Source organism: Cyrtonyx montezumae, unplaced genomic scaffold (assembly GCF_038088225.1).
Source record: "Cyrtonyx montezumae isolate F1298 unplaced genomic scaffold, pur_monq_1.0 scaffold_3, whole genome shotgun sequence".
Classification (NCBI taxonomy): domain Eukaryota; kingdom Metazoa; phylum Chordata; class Aves; order Galliformes; family Odontophoridae; genus Cyrtonyx; species Cyrtonyx montezumae.
The window spans coordinates 6,758,238-6,772,813 of NW_027072034.1; the positions used below are offsets into that span (position 1 = coordinate 6,758,238).

The 14,576-nt window shown below is 35.6% G+C and overlaps 1 protein-coding gene across 1 annotated transcript in view; it reads right to left on the minus strand.

The window, feature by feature from the left end:
- DIAPH3 (diaphanous related formin 3) overlaps positions 1-14,576 on the minus strand; it is a 217,649-nt gene that overhangs the window by 85,024 nt on the left and 118,049 nt on the right. Inside the window, exon 22 of the mRNA XM_065744007.1 lies at positions 6,639-6,764. Coding sequence (XP_065600079.1) covers positions 6,639-6,764 — 126 coding nt within the window. The remainder of the gene's footprint in view (positions 1-6,638; positions 6,765-14,576) is intronic.

Sequence of the window (14,576 nt, forward strand, 5' to 3'; positions counted from 1 at the left end):
TGTTCTCTTGAAGCTGCAGAAAGTAATGTAAAAGGCAAAAAATGACAACTTTACCTTTCCTCCCATTGCCCACCTCATTACTATAAAAGAGAACTGACTGCATATTTTTTACCACAAATGCGTACACTACTGCCATTTTATTTTTACGAAGAACAGGATTTTTAATTAGGTGAATGAAAATCTAAGAAATAGAATTTTTGTCCACTCTGCTGTTTCAAATAGATAGGAACAACTTACTACTGGGTGATTATTTTTATTCTTCAAATTTTATACCATGTACTATTTTAGCTTTACTCAGAAACTGCATCCCATTTTCACTATAAGATGGTATTAGTTTGTTACAGTTAGTTTTAAATTCCCCAACATGCACAAAACTTATTGGTGGGACAGCAAGGAAAGTGGATGAGAGATCAGAATGCAACAGCTGCTCAAATATTAAGGAAAAAAAAAGAATTATAAAACAAAAAGCATGGCACGAGCACACATTAGAACCTCCTAAAGAAATGTCAGGAATTTAAAAACACTGTAACAGTGGAAAACAAAAATTAAGTAGAAAAATGTTTTTTGCATCTTGATTATTTTTCATACTATGATTTAGGTTACTTATATGTAAAATCAGATCTTCAACAGAACTTAGGTAGAAATAACTATCGCATTTTTGAGCTTGTTTATTTCCGTAGCTTGGAATGCTAAAGCTAATGCTTTTGTTGACAAAAGGTATGAATGCCATATATCAAACATGCCAGTAACTTGCTTCAGTGTTCTAGGAAGGAAAAAATTTTAGGAAAGTTAGAAATAAAAATAAAATGTATATTTAATGTTGTAAATGAATGATATGCCAGTACTAAAAAGTAAACTTGAGAAGAAATATCTGTGATGTTCTACAAGATGTACGTAGAGTTACAACTTTGCTAGTAGTGTCTATATAGTGTGCTTATATTAAACTGTTGGAACTGACTCCCCTAAAATACACTGTGCAAAACTTTAAACCCAAATGCAGTATTCTGGAAAGACGTGCTACTATGCAGTATTTCAACCCCAGACACAGAATTCTGAGATTTTTATTTTCTGTCTGGTGTGCTATGGGATACCCTAAGCTCTTGTCATTCAACTGAGACTGCTTCAATTTAGGCATTTTTAATAAGTCCTCTTCCTTTTTTTTCCTTAAATACAGCTTTTGTTAGCCAGCACTAGCTGAACTGGAGGCAACAGGGAATAGTACTGAGCACGGCAATCCCAACTGTAATTATTATGAACAGGTTGATATATATGCATTATCAGCTACACAATTCATTGGCTTTGGATGAACGAAGACAGAAGTACATCAAAGCTGCAACACAGGTGGGAGGAAAAGAAAATCAAGAAGTTGGTTATCTGTTAACTTTTTTTGAAATGGCTTCACTTCATGGACAGCCTTTCTGTACTCGTGGGACTATAGATCATCATTCTGCTCATTACTGGAACAGAAAAGCAATGCATGGCTGAAATGAGTAATATCTGTGGTGGAATTTCCATGTACTATATATTTGGTCTTGCATATTCATGGCAGCTTTTTTCACAGTGGACTGCCTTCTTAAGACTACTGATTTTAATACATTGTGCTATGTAAAATGCTAACATAGTGGAGTGTATCAAGACATGTAAAATCAGCTGTTACTCTACAGTAGATAACAAATTACTTTAGCATGCCAAACATTTTCTCAGAAGACCCTACATTTATTGCATGTGACTTTAGACAAACTAACCCGTGTATAAACGTAGGCAATCCAAAAAGGAATATGATTCTGCATGAGTACGAAAGATTAATAGGTGAATAGACGCTGAATGTATTTTAGCAGAATCTTTGAATTGGAACTGAGACTGTCACCATATAAGCCAGCAACAGTCTCTGCAAAAACACAGCAAATTTTTCTAAGACTGCTGTAAATAGATTGGGGTCACTTCAAACCAGGATTTCAATGAATAATTTTTTTTTGAAGGCTAAAGCGTGCGAATAGTGCAGGGCTTTAGAGAGAACTTCCCACACGAAGCTCCTGGGGAAATAGCTGCAATTATCTGAAAAATACATGTCACAGACACTTCATTTTATATACATAGCAAGGATCAGTGGTAAAATTCCTTCTCTGAATATAGTAGTTCAAAAAAGATCCACAAATGTTCAGAATTTTATATTAGTATCTCCTGAAGAATATTTGTCTAATAACGCCTTTTCCTTGACTTACTCACTCCATCTTACCTCTATACTAAACATAGTACTAAAAGAAATTGATATGCATTTGTACCATGGTGTGTATATCCCTTATATTTATGAACAAAACCAGTGTTAACAAGTCTGAAGTCCAGACCAGATAGAAAAGATATATATATAAAAAAAACACACTTCAAGTTAAATTGATATCGTTTGCCCAAACCCTACTCATTACATATCCACATAGTCAACATCTCGATCCTTTCTGAAAGAGTGACATGCAGTCCTTTTTCACCTGACCAGCTCTGGTCTTGTAATCTTCCAAATCCCTTAGGATTCTAGGATGTCTTAGAGTTCGGTTTGTTCACATTGCACAGGAGTTTCAAACTATATTGCTTGTTGGCTAACCAACACTTTAGAGGCAGCATGTATTTTCTTCTTTGCAGTAGAACTGGGTTTCTTCTACCTCACTTGAATCAGGCTAAGTGCTATTCTTTCCTTCTCTTAAGAGATTAACTTAAACAACAAGGAAAAAGGAGTAGAGAACTGATGAAAAAAAGGTCTTTATTCCTAGGTGAAAAGTATCAACCAACTTACTATCTCTCAAGTATTAGTTCCATAAACTTTTGTGAAAATAATTAAAAATATATTCAGTGGTTAAACGAGATAAAATTTGTCAAGAGTTTTTCAACTGCTACTTGGAAAATCATTAGATGTGAACTGGACTGACACAGAAGATGTTGACTAAACTACTTAATTAAAATTTCAACATGTAATTTAAATTTTATATTTTCTTCAGAAACCCACTAGATTTTCCTTTTGAACATACAAATATATTCTGTTCACTGTGCTATTTCTTGAACATTACAGAGTGAATTCAATACTATAAATCAATATCAATTCAATATTCTTTGACTGTCCTAATTAAAGCAAATAAATGAACTACAATAATGACTATAATTTTTTTTTCAGCTCGTATACATACAATGACTGACAAACCAGCGAATTTAATATATAAGAGAAATATTCATAATTATCGACTTTGTCAATAAAAGGGTGCACCAACTGTGCATATATCTGACTTCCTGAAGAAACAAGAATGCTAATCAGTTCATTAGAGACCTTTGGGTTGTGATATTTTGTGACAGGATGTAATAGCCTGATGTCCATGAAGCCTAATTGTGCTCAAGATGAAAAATTATTTCCAACAAAGCACTATACTTCCTTTTTCAGATTTCCTACTGGTTTCTCTTTATGAGCTGCATGCCTTTCAAGACTTCAGCATCATTCAGCTTTCCTTGTCATAGGAATAAAAGTTAAGACACGTCCAGGCTTCATCATGCTGTGCAGGATTATCTAACCTTTACATCAAACCTTTTTCGCTTCGTAATTTATTGAAGCTCCTGCTTTTCTAAAAGTGAGCTTCTTTAATTATTGTGTTCATAGAAACTACTAGAAACCAAATAATATTTTACCATTCTGAAATTACTGCCTTTCTACTGGGAGAGATAGTAGGTGAGGGCAAACTATTCTTGTTGATAATATTTTCTGTTCAAAATATTGTTTGAATAGTCTAATATAATGATATATGTAGTATACCTGGTTTTACTGGCACTGATTTACTCTGACTATGATAAAATATTCATCTCACCTGTTTCTGACAGCAATCAATACTCAGCGACTGCAGAAAACAAGAATGAAATAGGATAAGTGTAGCATAAGTCAACTTATGTAATATTTAGCTTCTAACAGTCTGCAGGTTACTGATTTTATGAGCTAAAGCTACCTCTGAACTAATGTGTTTAAACTCCAGACATAGTATCTTTAGTTGACTATCTAAGCCTTAAATGAAATTCAATTATGATGCCAACATCTGCAGCATCTTGAAAGTAAATGACGGAGTTTAATTGTCTGCTGCATTAGTAAACATTTCCTGTGAGTATATTATAATCTGTGAGGTAAGATTTTACTCATAATTATTTACAAGAAGGAATGAATATCTTCCTAACTTTCCTGTTCCATGGCATATAAATTTAGAAGTATTTTTACTGATTCTCATATGATGTACCAGCTTCAGAGTCCTAATCTATTTAAAGATCCTTCATGCTGAAATTACTGTCTACTGTTGATCACTGTTGTCAACAATCTCTACCACAACAGTAGGTGTACAATATACTTTTGGAGATGGGGTGATGGAAGTACTCATGATATAAGAGTGTTGCTGATTTTTACAGTAGCTTATTTATGCTTTACAACTGTTTTTAACTTCAAGAACTTGTAATTTTCTTCTGCTACATGTATTACTTCACAGTCACTGAATGCACTTGCCTTTGTTAGTATCTACTAGTATCTGCTTTTTAGCGTGAGTTTTTCAATGTTAGTTTTTTAACTAGATTTTAATCCAAAATTACTAGTCATTCTACTATTCCCTTGAGAATTCTGTTTCCACAGAGAATTTCATTAACACATCTTGCTGAAAGATACATGGATGTCATTTATATTCCACTGAATGTCTTGCTGTAATCTAAGTTCTCCAAGGAATGGTTTATCCTTAAAAAAAAAAAATCCCACAATGTCCCTCTCACATAATACTGTATCTTGCATATATGCATATATATATGCAATATATATAATATATGCATATATATATATATACACACATATGTATACATATACATATATATATGGGTTCTGTCTATATACATATATGATAGTTGTTTTTATTTAGTCTTAATCAGTTTTCTTTGGTACAGAAACGAGACTTACAGCTACACAGCTCAGTTCCTCCTTGCAGTCCTCTTAATATATTTTTTCAGCTCCAATTTCTCTAGTGTCTAGTGCTACCTTAGTTCACGTAGGAATATGTCATCCAAAGGGTACATACTTGAGTTTATTTTTAAATCTTTTCAAGTCCAGGGATTTATTGTTATTTATTATTTTACTTTAATAAAACTTCTACAGATGTCAGATGAGATCATCCCTTCATACAAAATATTCCACAGTTGGATCAAATTGTAGATCTCTCTGGATATGACCCTTGCGAACAACTGATTTAACTTTTTGGTTATCTTACCTTTCTCACACACTGATAATCTACATCTTCTGCAGTAGTGCTTAAGTACTGCAACTGAGATGCCTGAAAAGGACATTTCTTCACTTCCTAAAATGATCAATATCTTTTCTAAGAGATCAGTAAATTGCTCTAATATTCTTCATATGTGGGGATGGAATTTTATTGTGAGAAAAGTTATATCATTTACTGACAAAGTCCACCCATTTACCTATCTGAATATCATATTTTAACTTCTATCACTATTGCTTTACAACTGTGACCTATTCTGTCTCAAACACAATTTATAACCTTCTATCAAAGTATTCCACTAACTTTATGCCATTAAGATCCAGAAATGCCTAATGTGACAGTAACACAAAAGGAAATTAGGCATCCTACTTAATCATTTTTGGAATTTCAGATGTTTGACATTAGCACAGATTTATTTCCTCAACTCACTGCTCTCTGCTCTCCTTTTTAAGTGAAACATATATCTTCAAGCTATCCTTCACTCAATCCCAAATGATTTTTGTTAACTTTTTTTAGGTCTTTTTTATGGAGGAGATTTAGAGTTTTCCTCTATACTCTCTTGGCTTCTTCAGAGACAAAACATTTCACAGTATAGAGACATTGTGCTAGTGAGATTCAACAAATCTCTCAAAACCACAATGAGCTGGAAAAGAAAGGCACTACCAACAGAAACAACAACAACAATAACAAAGAATAGCTTCACCAACAAAATAAACGACAACTGAAAAAAAGTAGTACTAATACCCAAAGGTTACAGATACTCCAGAGAAAGCCTAAAACCAAGTTATATGGTTTGGCTGCAGCTAGACTTCTGAAGACGGAAGTGTCCCTACTGCAGTAGTGATAAGAGTCGATTGGCAGTAGGGTCTCTTGCTATCCTTTATTTAATAGTATTAGATTAATCAAAAGCAATGAATAACTGCCTTCTGCATCCTCCTGTCTTTACAATAGCAAAGTAGACTTCCAGGTAGGTAATAAACTATGCCTAGTAAAGAAATTTCAACTTTTCTCTCCATGTCTGGTGATATTTCTTCTCCTAGGAATATTTTCCATGCCAAGCATGAAGAACACTAGAGAACAAACACAGGGTGATGCACATCTTCCTCTAATATATTCTTCTGAGTAAAATCACCCAGTAAAACACTTAAACACAGAGTTAAAACTAACAGCATTTTCCCCCAATTCTATTTCCCCATACTACAGATGACTCCATTAATAAGGCTGTTTATTTACTTAGCTTTTAAGATAAAAGATTTTTTTTACCAGAAATAAATGCAACAGACTGAACCTAGATAAAGAAATTTTAAGTTGGAGTTATTGCAGCTAAAATATTTGTGTGTTATTTTCTAAAGAATACTCCAAAGGATATAGACATTTTTGCTACAAACTTGTCGTGCTTATCTTCAGCAACTGGAAAAGTCTGCAAATCCTTCTCAAGCTGTTGGAGTTGCTTTTCCATATGCTTCAGGCTCTTCTCCAGGTTTTCTGCAGAGACTAAAACATAGTACATTAACTCTGTTAACACCTCAAACAAGAAACATCGCAAAATTTGTAAAGTCTTATCCAAAACAGCAACTACATTTACAATTCTGAAATGAAAGCAGTGACCAATTCTGAAATGAAAGCAGTGACCTCCCTCTAGGGAGGTGGTTGAGGCACCATCCCTAGCGCTGTTCAAGAAGCGTTTAGATGAGGTGCTAAAGGACTTAATTTAGTAGTTGGGTAGAGATAGTGATAGGAGGATGGTTGGACTAGATGATCTTATAGGTCCTTTCCAACCTTATGAACTTATGAACTTATGAATTACAATGCAAGTCAAGGAAATTACACTACAATGTTCAGTTCCCCTCACTTACACAGTTGCCTTATTCAGGTTAGAAAACTGTTTGAATGTTGCTTTTTATTTTATTCTTATACCTAAAATATACCACAGTCAGTTTTAAATAACCTGAGATACACATATACCAGCTTCTCTTCTGATTAACATGGCAAATTTGAAGTAATTCCAAGAATCACAGAGCTTTCTTAAACAACACTGTTAAAATAGAAAATACCAACATTCCTATGGTAGATCATGAAGAAAGTAAGACCCTCAAAACAAAGAAAACAGGTTTTTAAACACTTATGCATGGAACCTAAGGCCCAGCTTCCTAGTTGGATAGCACAGTGTCTGTTAAGAACCACAACAGAATTTGTAAGAGTGCTTTACAAGCTGGAGAGAAGTGCAAACACTGAGATGAAATAAAGCAATATAGGGGCTTAAGAAAAAGAAAAAAGCAGACAGGAAACATCAGGTATTTATAATGGGATGAGGAAAATCTACAAAATTTCTTACCAGAAAATAGGAATGCAACTTCCAAACATTTGAAGGAATGCAAGGAACGCTAATGATACAAAATGGAGAGGAGTCGCTGAGGCATCAGAATACTGTGCTGCCTGCCACTCAGTGACACCTGGACAGACTAGAGACATAGGCAGAGAAGAACCTTATGAGATTCAACAAGGACAAGTGTAGAGTTCTACACCTGGAGAGGAATAACCACACTCATCTCAGTATATATAGTTGCAGGGATGATCTACTGTGAAGGAGTTATGCAGAGAAGAACCTGGTGGTCCTGGTGAACAGCAGGTTGACCATGAGCCAGCAGAGTGCCCTGGTGGTCAAGAAGGCCAATGATATCTTGGGGTGCATTAAAAGGAGCCTGGCCAGCAGGTCGAGAGAGGTGATCCTGCCACTCTATTCTGCCCTGGTGAGGCAACATCTGGAATATATGTTCTGGGCTCCCCAGTTCAAGAATGACGGGGAACTACTGAAGAGTCCAGTGGAAGGCCACAGGCAGGACCTGGAGTATCTCTCTTACAAGGAAAAGATGAAAGATCTTTAGCCCATAGAAGAGAAGACTGAGAGGAAATCTTATCAATGGTTATAAATATCTAAGGGCAATGGAAGAAGGAGCAGTGGTCACAAACTGGAACACGAGAAGTTCCATATGAATATGAGACAGAACTTCTTTGCTGTAAGCGTGACATAACATTGGAACACACTGCCCAGAGAGGTTGTGGAGTCTTTGGAGAAATTCAAAACCTATCTGTACACATTCTTGTGTAACATACAATAACAAACATTCTTGAGCAGAGGGGTTGGACTAGGCGTTCTCCAGAGGCCCCTTCCAATTTCTACAGTTCTGTGATTCGGTGACATATGTTTTTTTTTAATTAACTATTCCATTCACAATATACTGTTCTTAGAAAATAACCTTCATCTACAAAAACCATGGAAAAAAGTTTCTGGCCCCATAGTGTCAATAAGATCTGTAATGGATCTATGATTTCCTTCTGCATTGAGATACATGATAGAAAATATGAGAACACATCTTTCTCTCATAAAATTCTGACAAGAATCTGCAAATGACTGGATTAAAACGTTGCATAGCAACTACAATTCCATTCATAACAGAGAGGTTAACAGAAGTATAAAATGATCAATGGTAACCGTGAAAATGTTAATGGAGAGTAAAAAAAAAAAAGTAATTTCTATACAATCACTGTTTCTAAAAGGATAAGGGAATATAAATGAATGTTCATATTATAATTTATAACTCAATTCAGTTTATAACCATAGTTTTTAAAACCCTCTGTTTACTCAAAATCATAGTTTTCCAATTGTATGTCAGGCTTGGCAGATTTTCATTGAGTGATTTGGCAAACTCTACTCAACACCAGATAGGTCATTTAGCTTTAACAGTTAAGAAACTGCATTGTAAGAGAAGTAGAGTTAAAATTAGAAGTTGATAATTCTTACTACAGGTGTGTTTCAAGTCTTCATATGTTTCAGAATCAACACCAATTTTAATATAAAGTCATACTTCTGCTGGCTTAAGAAGCATTTGAGGGTAGGTGCACTTAAATATATATTTAGAAAGCTCCCAGGAAATGCATAATATATACCTTGTGTTTAATATTAATTATTAAGCTCAGTATCACTCTTTACAACATAGTTTGTCTTGTTCTAAATAAAATTAAAATACTTACAAAATGTCTGAATGATCAGAGCAAGAAAGTACACAAGTTTAAAAAACAAAATGTAGGTAGCAGCTGAGAATGAGCTACATACCTTTTGCCAGATAAAAATCAGTGCCTAGAGCTGATTTGCAAACCACATGAAAACTCAGTGACTAAGCACTGAGATGTTCAAATTCTTACTTTCGGCAAAGCCTTTAAAAAAAAAAAAGTTACTTCCTTTTTTTTGTGACCTTGATCAGTCATGTATTTGATCAAGTATCTTTATATGTCTGTCTTGTTCTAAAGTTGGTTGGGATTTTTTCTTCTCTGTAATGGTCTTAGTTCCCGAGTATGAAATTTCAGCCATACACATATACTAGATAAATTTTTCTTTAAGATTGTTTCTGCAGACAGTCTCAAACAGAAACATGATCACAATATATTGGTACTGTTTTGGAGTTACTGTTGTAGCAACTTCCAGTTCAGTGAAAACAGATGAAAAATCAAAACCATGAATCTAAGCTGCTTTTCTAAAGATCACCTGAGATACCTATCAACATTTGCCCAAGCTCCTCTAGAAAATATGGTTTAAGTCTAGAGGGCAACAGAATGACAGAAGAGGAGAAAGAACAACAAACTTTTACACCTAACCCTGAGGAGATTTAGATGTAAATCCAAGTCAAACTGAAGTGAACAGCTCACATGATAATTCTGAATTCAAGTGAAAGAATGCAGTTTTCAATGCTAGTGAGCCCAGAAAACCAAGTTGCCTGTTGAAATACAATGTATACATGCATGAAGACTAGGTAGTTCATACACTCTGTTTCCTTATCCTTGTTTAAAAATGACTCCTTATATCCTTACTGACAGTACTTAACCTTTCTCAATATTCAGGGTTAAAACAACTTTATTGTTCAAGTTTCTTCTGTTAATTCAAGTCTTTTAGTACCGTGGTTATTTCAGAAGCCCCTGCAGATGCATCTGTTTTCAAATCTCCCTACATAGTATTTCAGGTGATGGTTCACCAGTCCTTTTAAAGTTTGCATTAATAGTACTGGAAATACCTTATCTAATTATCTTCAGATAAAGAAAAAAAAGTCTTTCCTGGCTAGAGCTCTTACTGCAGTATCAAGATGCATGATCCTGTACTCCATACTATCGATTTTCATTTCTTTTACTCTACATCCTCAGCACTATTCAGTGATGACAATCTAATCCTGCTCTCCACTGACAATGCTGCCTAAGTTTTTGTCAGATATGTTTGTTGATTCAATAGCACAAATTTATTTTGTTACCATATTCCATTTAGGCAGCATTTTACACTTCCTTTCCTTTTTATTCCAATGTACAATTTCTCATTTTATATTATATCAAATGTCTTCCTACAGTCAACATAGATTTCAAGTGTCAAAAAGAAAAAAAGAGAAATTAATATTCACAGCCTGCAGATTAGTCTCCTACCAGTAAATTCATTTTCATTTTGTGTCATTGTCATTAACCTCTATGTTTGATTATTCCTTCCTTTAAAACTTTCCCATCATTTAGGTCAGATAAAAAGATGTGTAATTGCCCCAAATCAGTCTTTTCTGCACAGTATCCTAAATGTTCTGCAATCACACAGCAATATCGTAGCCACAGAAGAACTTGGTACAAATTATAGTTACTGAACTTTTAGTTCCATATCCTGGTTACGTCAGAATGCAGAAATGGAAAATGGTACTTAGAAGTACAAGGAACTCTGATTTTCTGTGGAGACCCTCTCCTCTCCCTCACTTCCAGATCATTATTCTTGCTTAAATATAAAGCAATATTTCTTCTATGCCTCTTTCATCTCAAATCCTAGAAACAATTCTCAAAAGTAGCACACTACTAGTTGTGTTCTCACCCGTTTATATTGCTGTAAGACTTCAGCTACTTTTTGCAATAGATACATGCTGCCCAACCTCTGACAGTTCTCCTGGATGGCTGCCATCTCTGTACCAAGAGAACCTTCGCCTTGCCTACAGGTATTTAGCTTTCTCTGTGCTATTCTGGCCACTACATTCTGAAGGAGAGCAAGTGACAATGACATTCTGATCTCTAGCCTCATGTAGAAAGCTATACTACTCAAAAAAGCTTCTGAGACTATACTATTGTTTTTTTCCATTTGGTCTTCATGAATACTGGCTAGAGGACAAAGTCTACTGAATGATTCTCTAAAATTGACCGTGTATTATTGATGCAATACTTAAACACACAACATACTTGTTGAATGACAAAATACAGCCTGAAAAAAAAAAAACAAACAGTGAAATCCTTCACTGTCAGATGGTCTAGAGCCTTAACAGAAAAATAGCGTGTAATGCAAAGACAAAGTGCTAGGAGGTTTCTGTAAACACTAGCAAAGGTCTGAGATATCCATTAACAGTAAAATGCAGTTGGATATACTCCGTGTCACAGAAGACTGAAAATACAATATGTATGTCTGATGGTTCCCAAAATGACCTTTTCTCTTGTCTTCTGTAGCCTTTTCCCGGGTTTCTTGCATTTTCTTGTTTTAATAAGGTACTATATGCTACACTTGAATTTTTTTCCCCAAAGCTCTAACAATGCCATTGCCTCTCAAGCCCTAGGACGTTTTCTTCTGTAGACAAAGCAGCCTCCAGCTGCAAATATGAAAGCAAAAGCTCTCTAAGCAGTATTTAATAAATTTTCTCCTATTTTGAATTCACACATAAGCACAGTAATATAGCATTACTATAAACAATGCATGAGAATTTTTGTATCCAGCTTTCCATTAATAATGTTACCACAATCACTACTAATTGAGCTCACACCTTAGAGCCCAATACTAACTCCACAAGAGCCCTGGTCTGTTATTTTTAGAACTCTCTGTGCAAAATGAAGCTTAGCTCCATGTCTCTATTTATAATGTACAGTTCAAGCTCAGAATACGAAAAAATGGCCAGTTGAAAACAGACACCCTCAAATGATGAATAATTGGCCATCAGTGAATTCTTTATCTTTGGATTGGCAAGTGAAAGAAAGAAGCAGTTGCTAACCAAGGAGAAAAAATGACCAAGGAACGTGACACAGCACAAGAAAATAATATCCCCATGTTTCAGAGTACACGTGGTAAAGTAGGAAGGAGAGAAAGAAGACACAGAGAAAGAAGACACCTGCATCAGTTGTGGCTTCCCTGACTGAAGAACTCTTGAGCCTCAACACCTTGCCCCTATGGGACCAAGACTATGAAGTGCTACTGTGCTGACTGCAGGGTATTATATATTCACAACTAATTTAGGATATGATTGTTAATAACTAACTGCTTTGAACATACATTAATACTGACTTATAATGATTAAGAATGAACCATTAGCATGAAAAGTTAATGAATATCAGTCTAGTAAAGTTTTAAAGTTTAAACCAGACCAAATTTATCATTCTAAACCATCACCACAATCTTTGGATAAACAGACAGAGACACACAAACACACACGTATGAATAAACGCCCCTGCAACACTTCCCTACTCATTAAGCTTTCTCATCTTCAAGAGTCTACACATTCATTATTTATTCATCTTTTCTATTCCATTGTCCTTTGTGCCACCTTAACATTCCTCTTGTAAATTATTTCTGCATAGATCATTTGATGTTTTTGTCTTCTGCAGATGCCTTCTTTTTCCCAGTAATATACAGAAATAACATTCTATTTGTCTAAATCTCACTACTGCTTAAATTTTTTTTCACCCTCTTCCTGAAGATCCACCAAAAATAAAATTCAGATAGCAGAATAAATAAATAAATAAATAAAAAGGGCCTCAGGAAGGTAGCAAGTCTTCCACTTAGCACAGTCAACACTCTTGAAAACTATCATTTATGGCAGGAAAACATTCCATACACAACTAAATAATTTGGAAAATAAACCCTTCATTTAAAAAAGGGAATACTCAAAAACAAACAAACAAAAAGATAAGGTGGTTAACATGTTAGCTAAAAACACTGTCATCCAACAAGCAAACACAGCAGTGCTGGCTACCTGAAAAGGCACCCTATGAATGTTCTACTTCAAACAAGACAAAGCAAAAAATCCCAAACAATGCATAACAGAAAGACTATTACTACTAAGAAATTTGCCATGAACTTTTAGAAAATCTGTAACAGAAAAAAAAAAAGTTCTTTTTGACAAAATGAATTGTGGTTAGCATACACACTAATATTGTTTTCTCATGTTGTCAATGTTTTTAGATATTGGATGTGGTGATGTTCTGCTTTTTATGGAATACAGATTAAACTACACTTGGTCTCCTTTTGCCAGAAAAGGTGATCAGGGAAAGAGAAAAAGCAAATGCCAGACAAAAGCAGTGATTCACAGAATGGTTGTGGATGGGGGTCCTTTTGGTCCAGCCTCCAAGGACTCCCGGAGCCACTTCTCCAGGAAGCTTACAAGATCCCACATCTCTGGGCAACCTGTGCCTGTGCTCCATCACCCAGACAATGTAGAGGTGTTTATTGGTGCTCAGAGGGGACCTCCTGTGCTAGTCTTTGCTAGCTGCCTCTTGTCCAGGCACTGGGAACCACTGAAAATAGCCTGTCCCTTTTTTTTTCCAGGTACCTATGGACACTGATGAGACCACACCTAAGCCTCCACTTCTCCAGGCTGCACAGTCCCCAGCACAGGGGTGATCCCCCAGCACAGGGGGAATCCATTCCTCACAGGAGTGGTGTCCCAGGCCCTTCAGCAAATTTATGTCCCACCTCCCACTTGATGCTTTATAGTATGCCTAGGCCTTCCTCTTACTGGGCAGAGGTGAACATGGTACTCCAGATGTGGCCTAACTGAGAATATGAAGCATTACCAATAGCATTGCCATAAGTATCATTTCAGATATGTACTACTTTTTGACTGGAAAATAAAGTTAATTTTTTTTCACAGCAGCTGGTAAGGTTATAGATGTGCTTTGAAAATAGTTTGGTAGCACACTAATACTTTAGTTATTGCTGAGAAGGGCATATAATCAAGCTCCTCTCACTTCTCACACTACACCACCAGTGGGCTAGGAGTGGGCAAGAAGCTGAGAGGGCACAGAGCCACAGCAGCTAATTCAAACTTCAAGACTATCTGGAATTATGTTTAGAAACAAATGCTAGGGTGGAGAAAAGCCCGAGGGGAGATATTCAGAGTTACAGCATTTATCTTCCTAAGTCTTAGGTTTGATGAGCCTGCTTTCCCAGACATAGCTGAACAACTGCCTGTGAATGGAAAGTAGAGAACAAATTCCACGTTTTGCTTTACATCGTAAACTGTGTATCTCAATCCATGA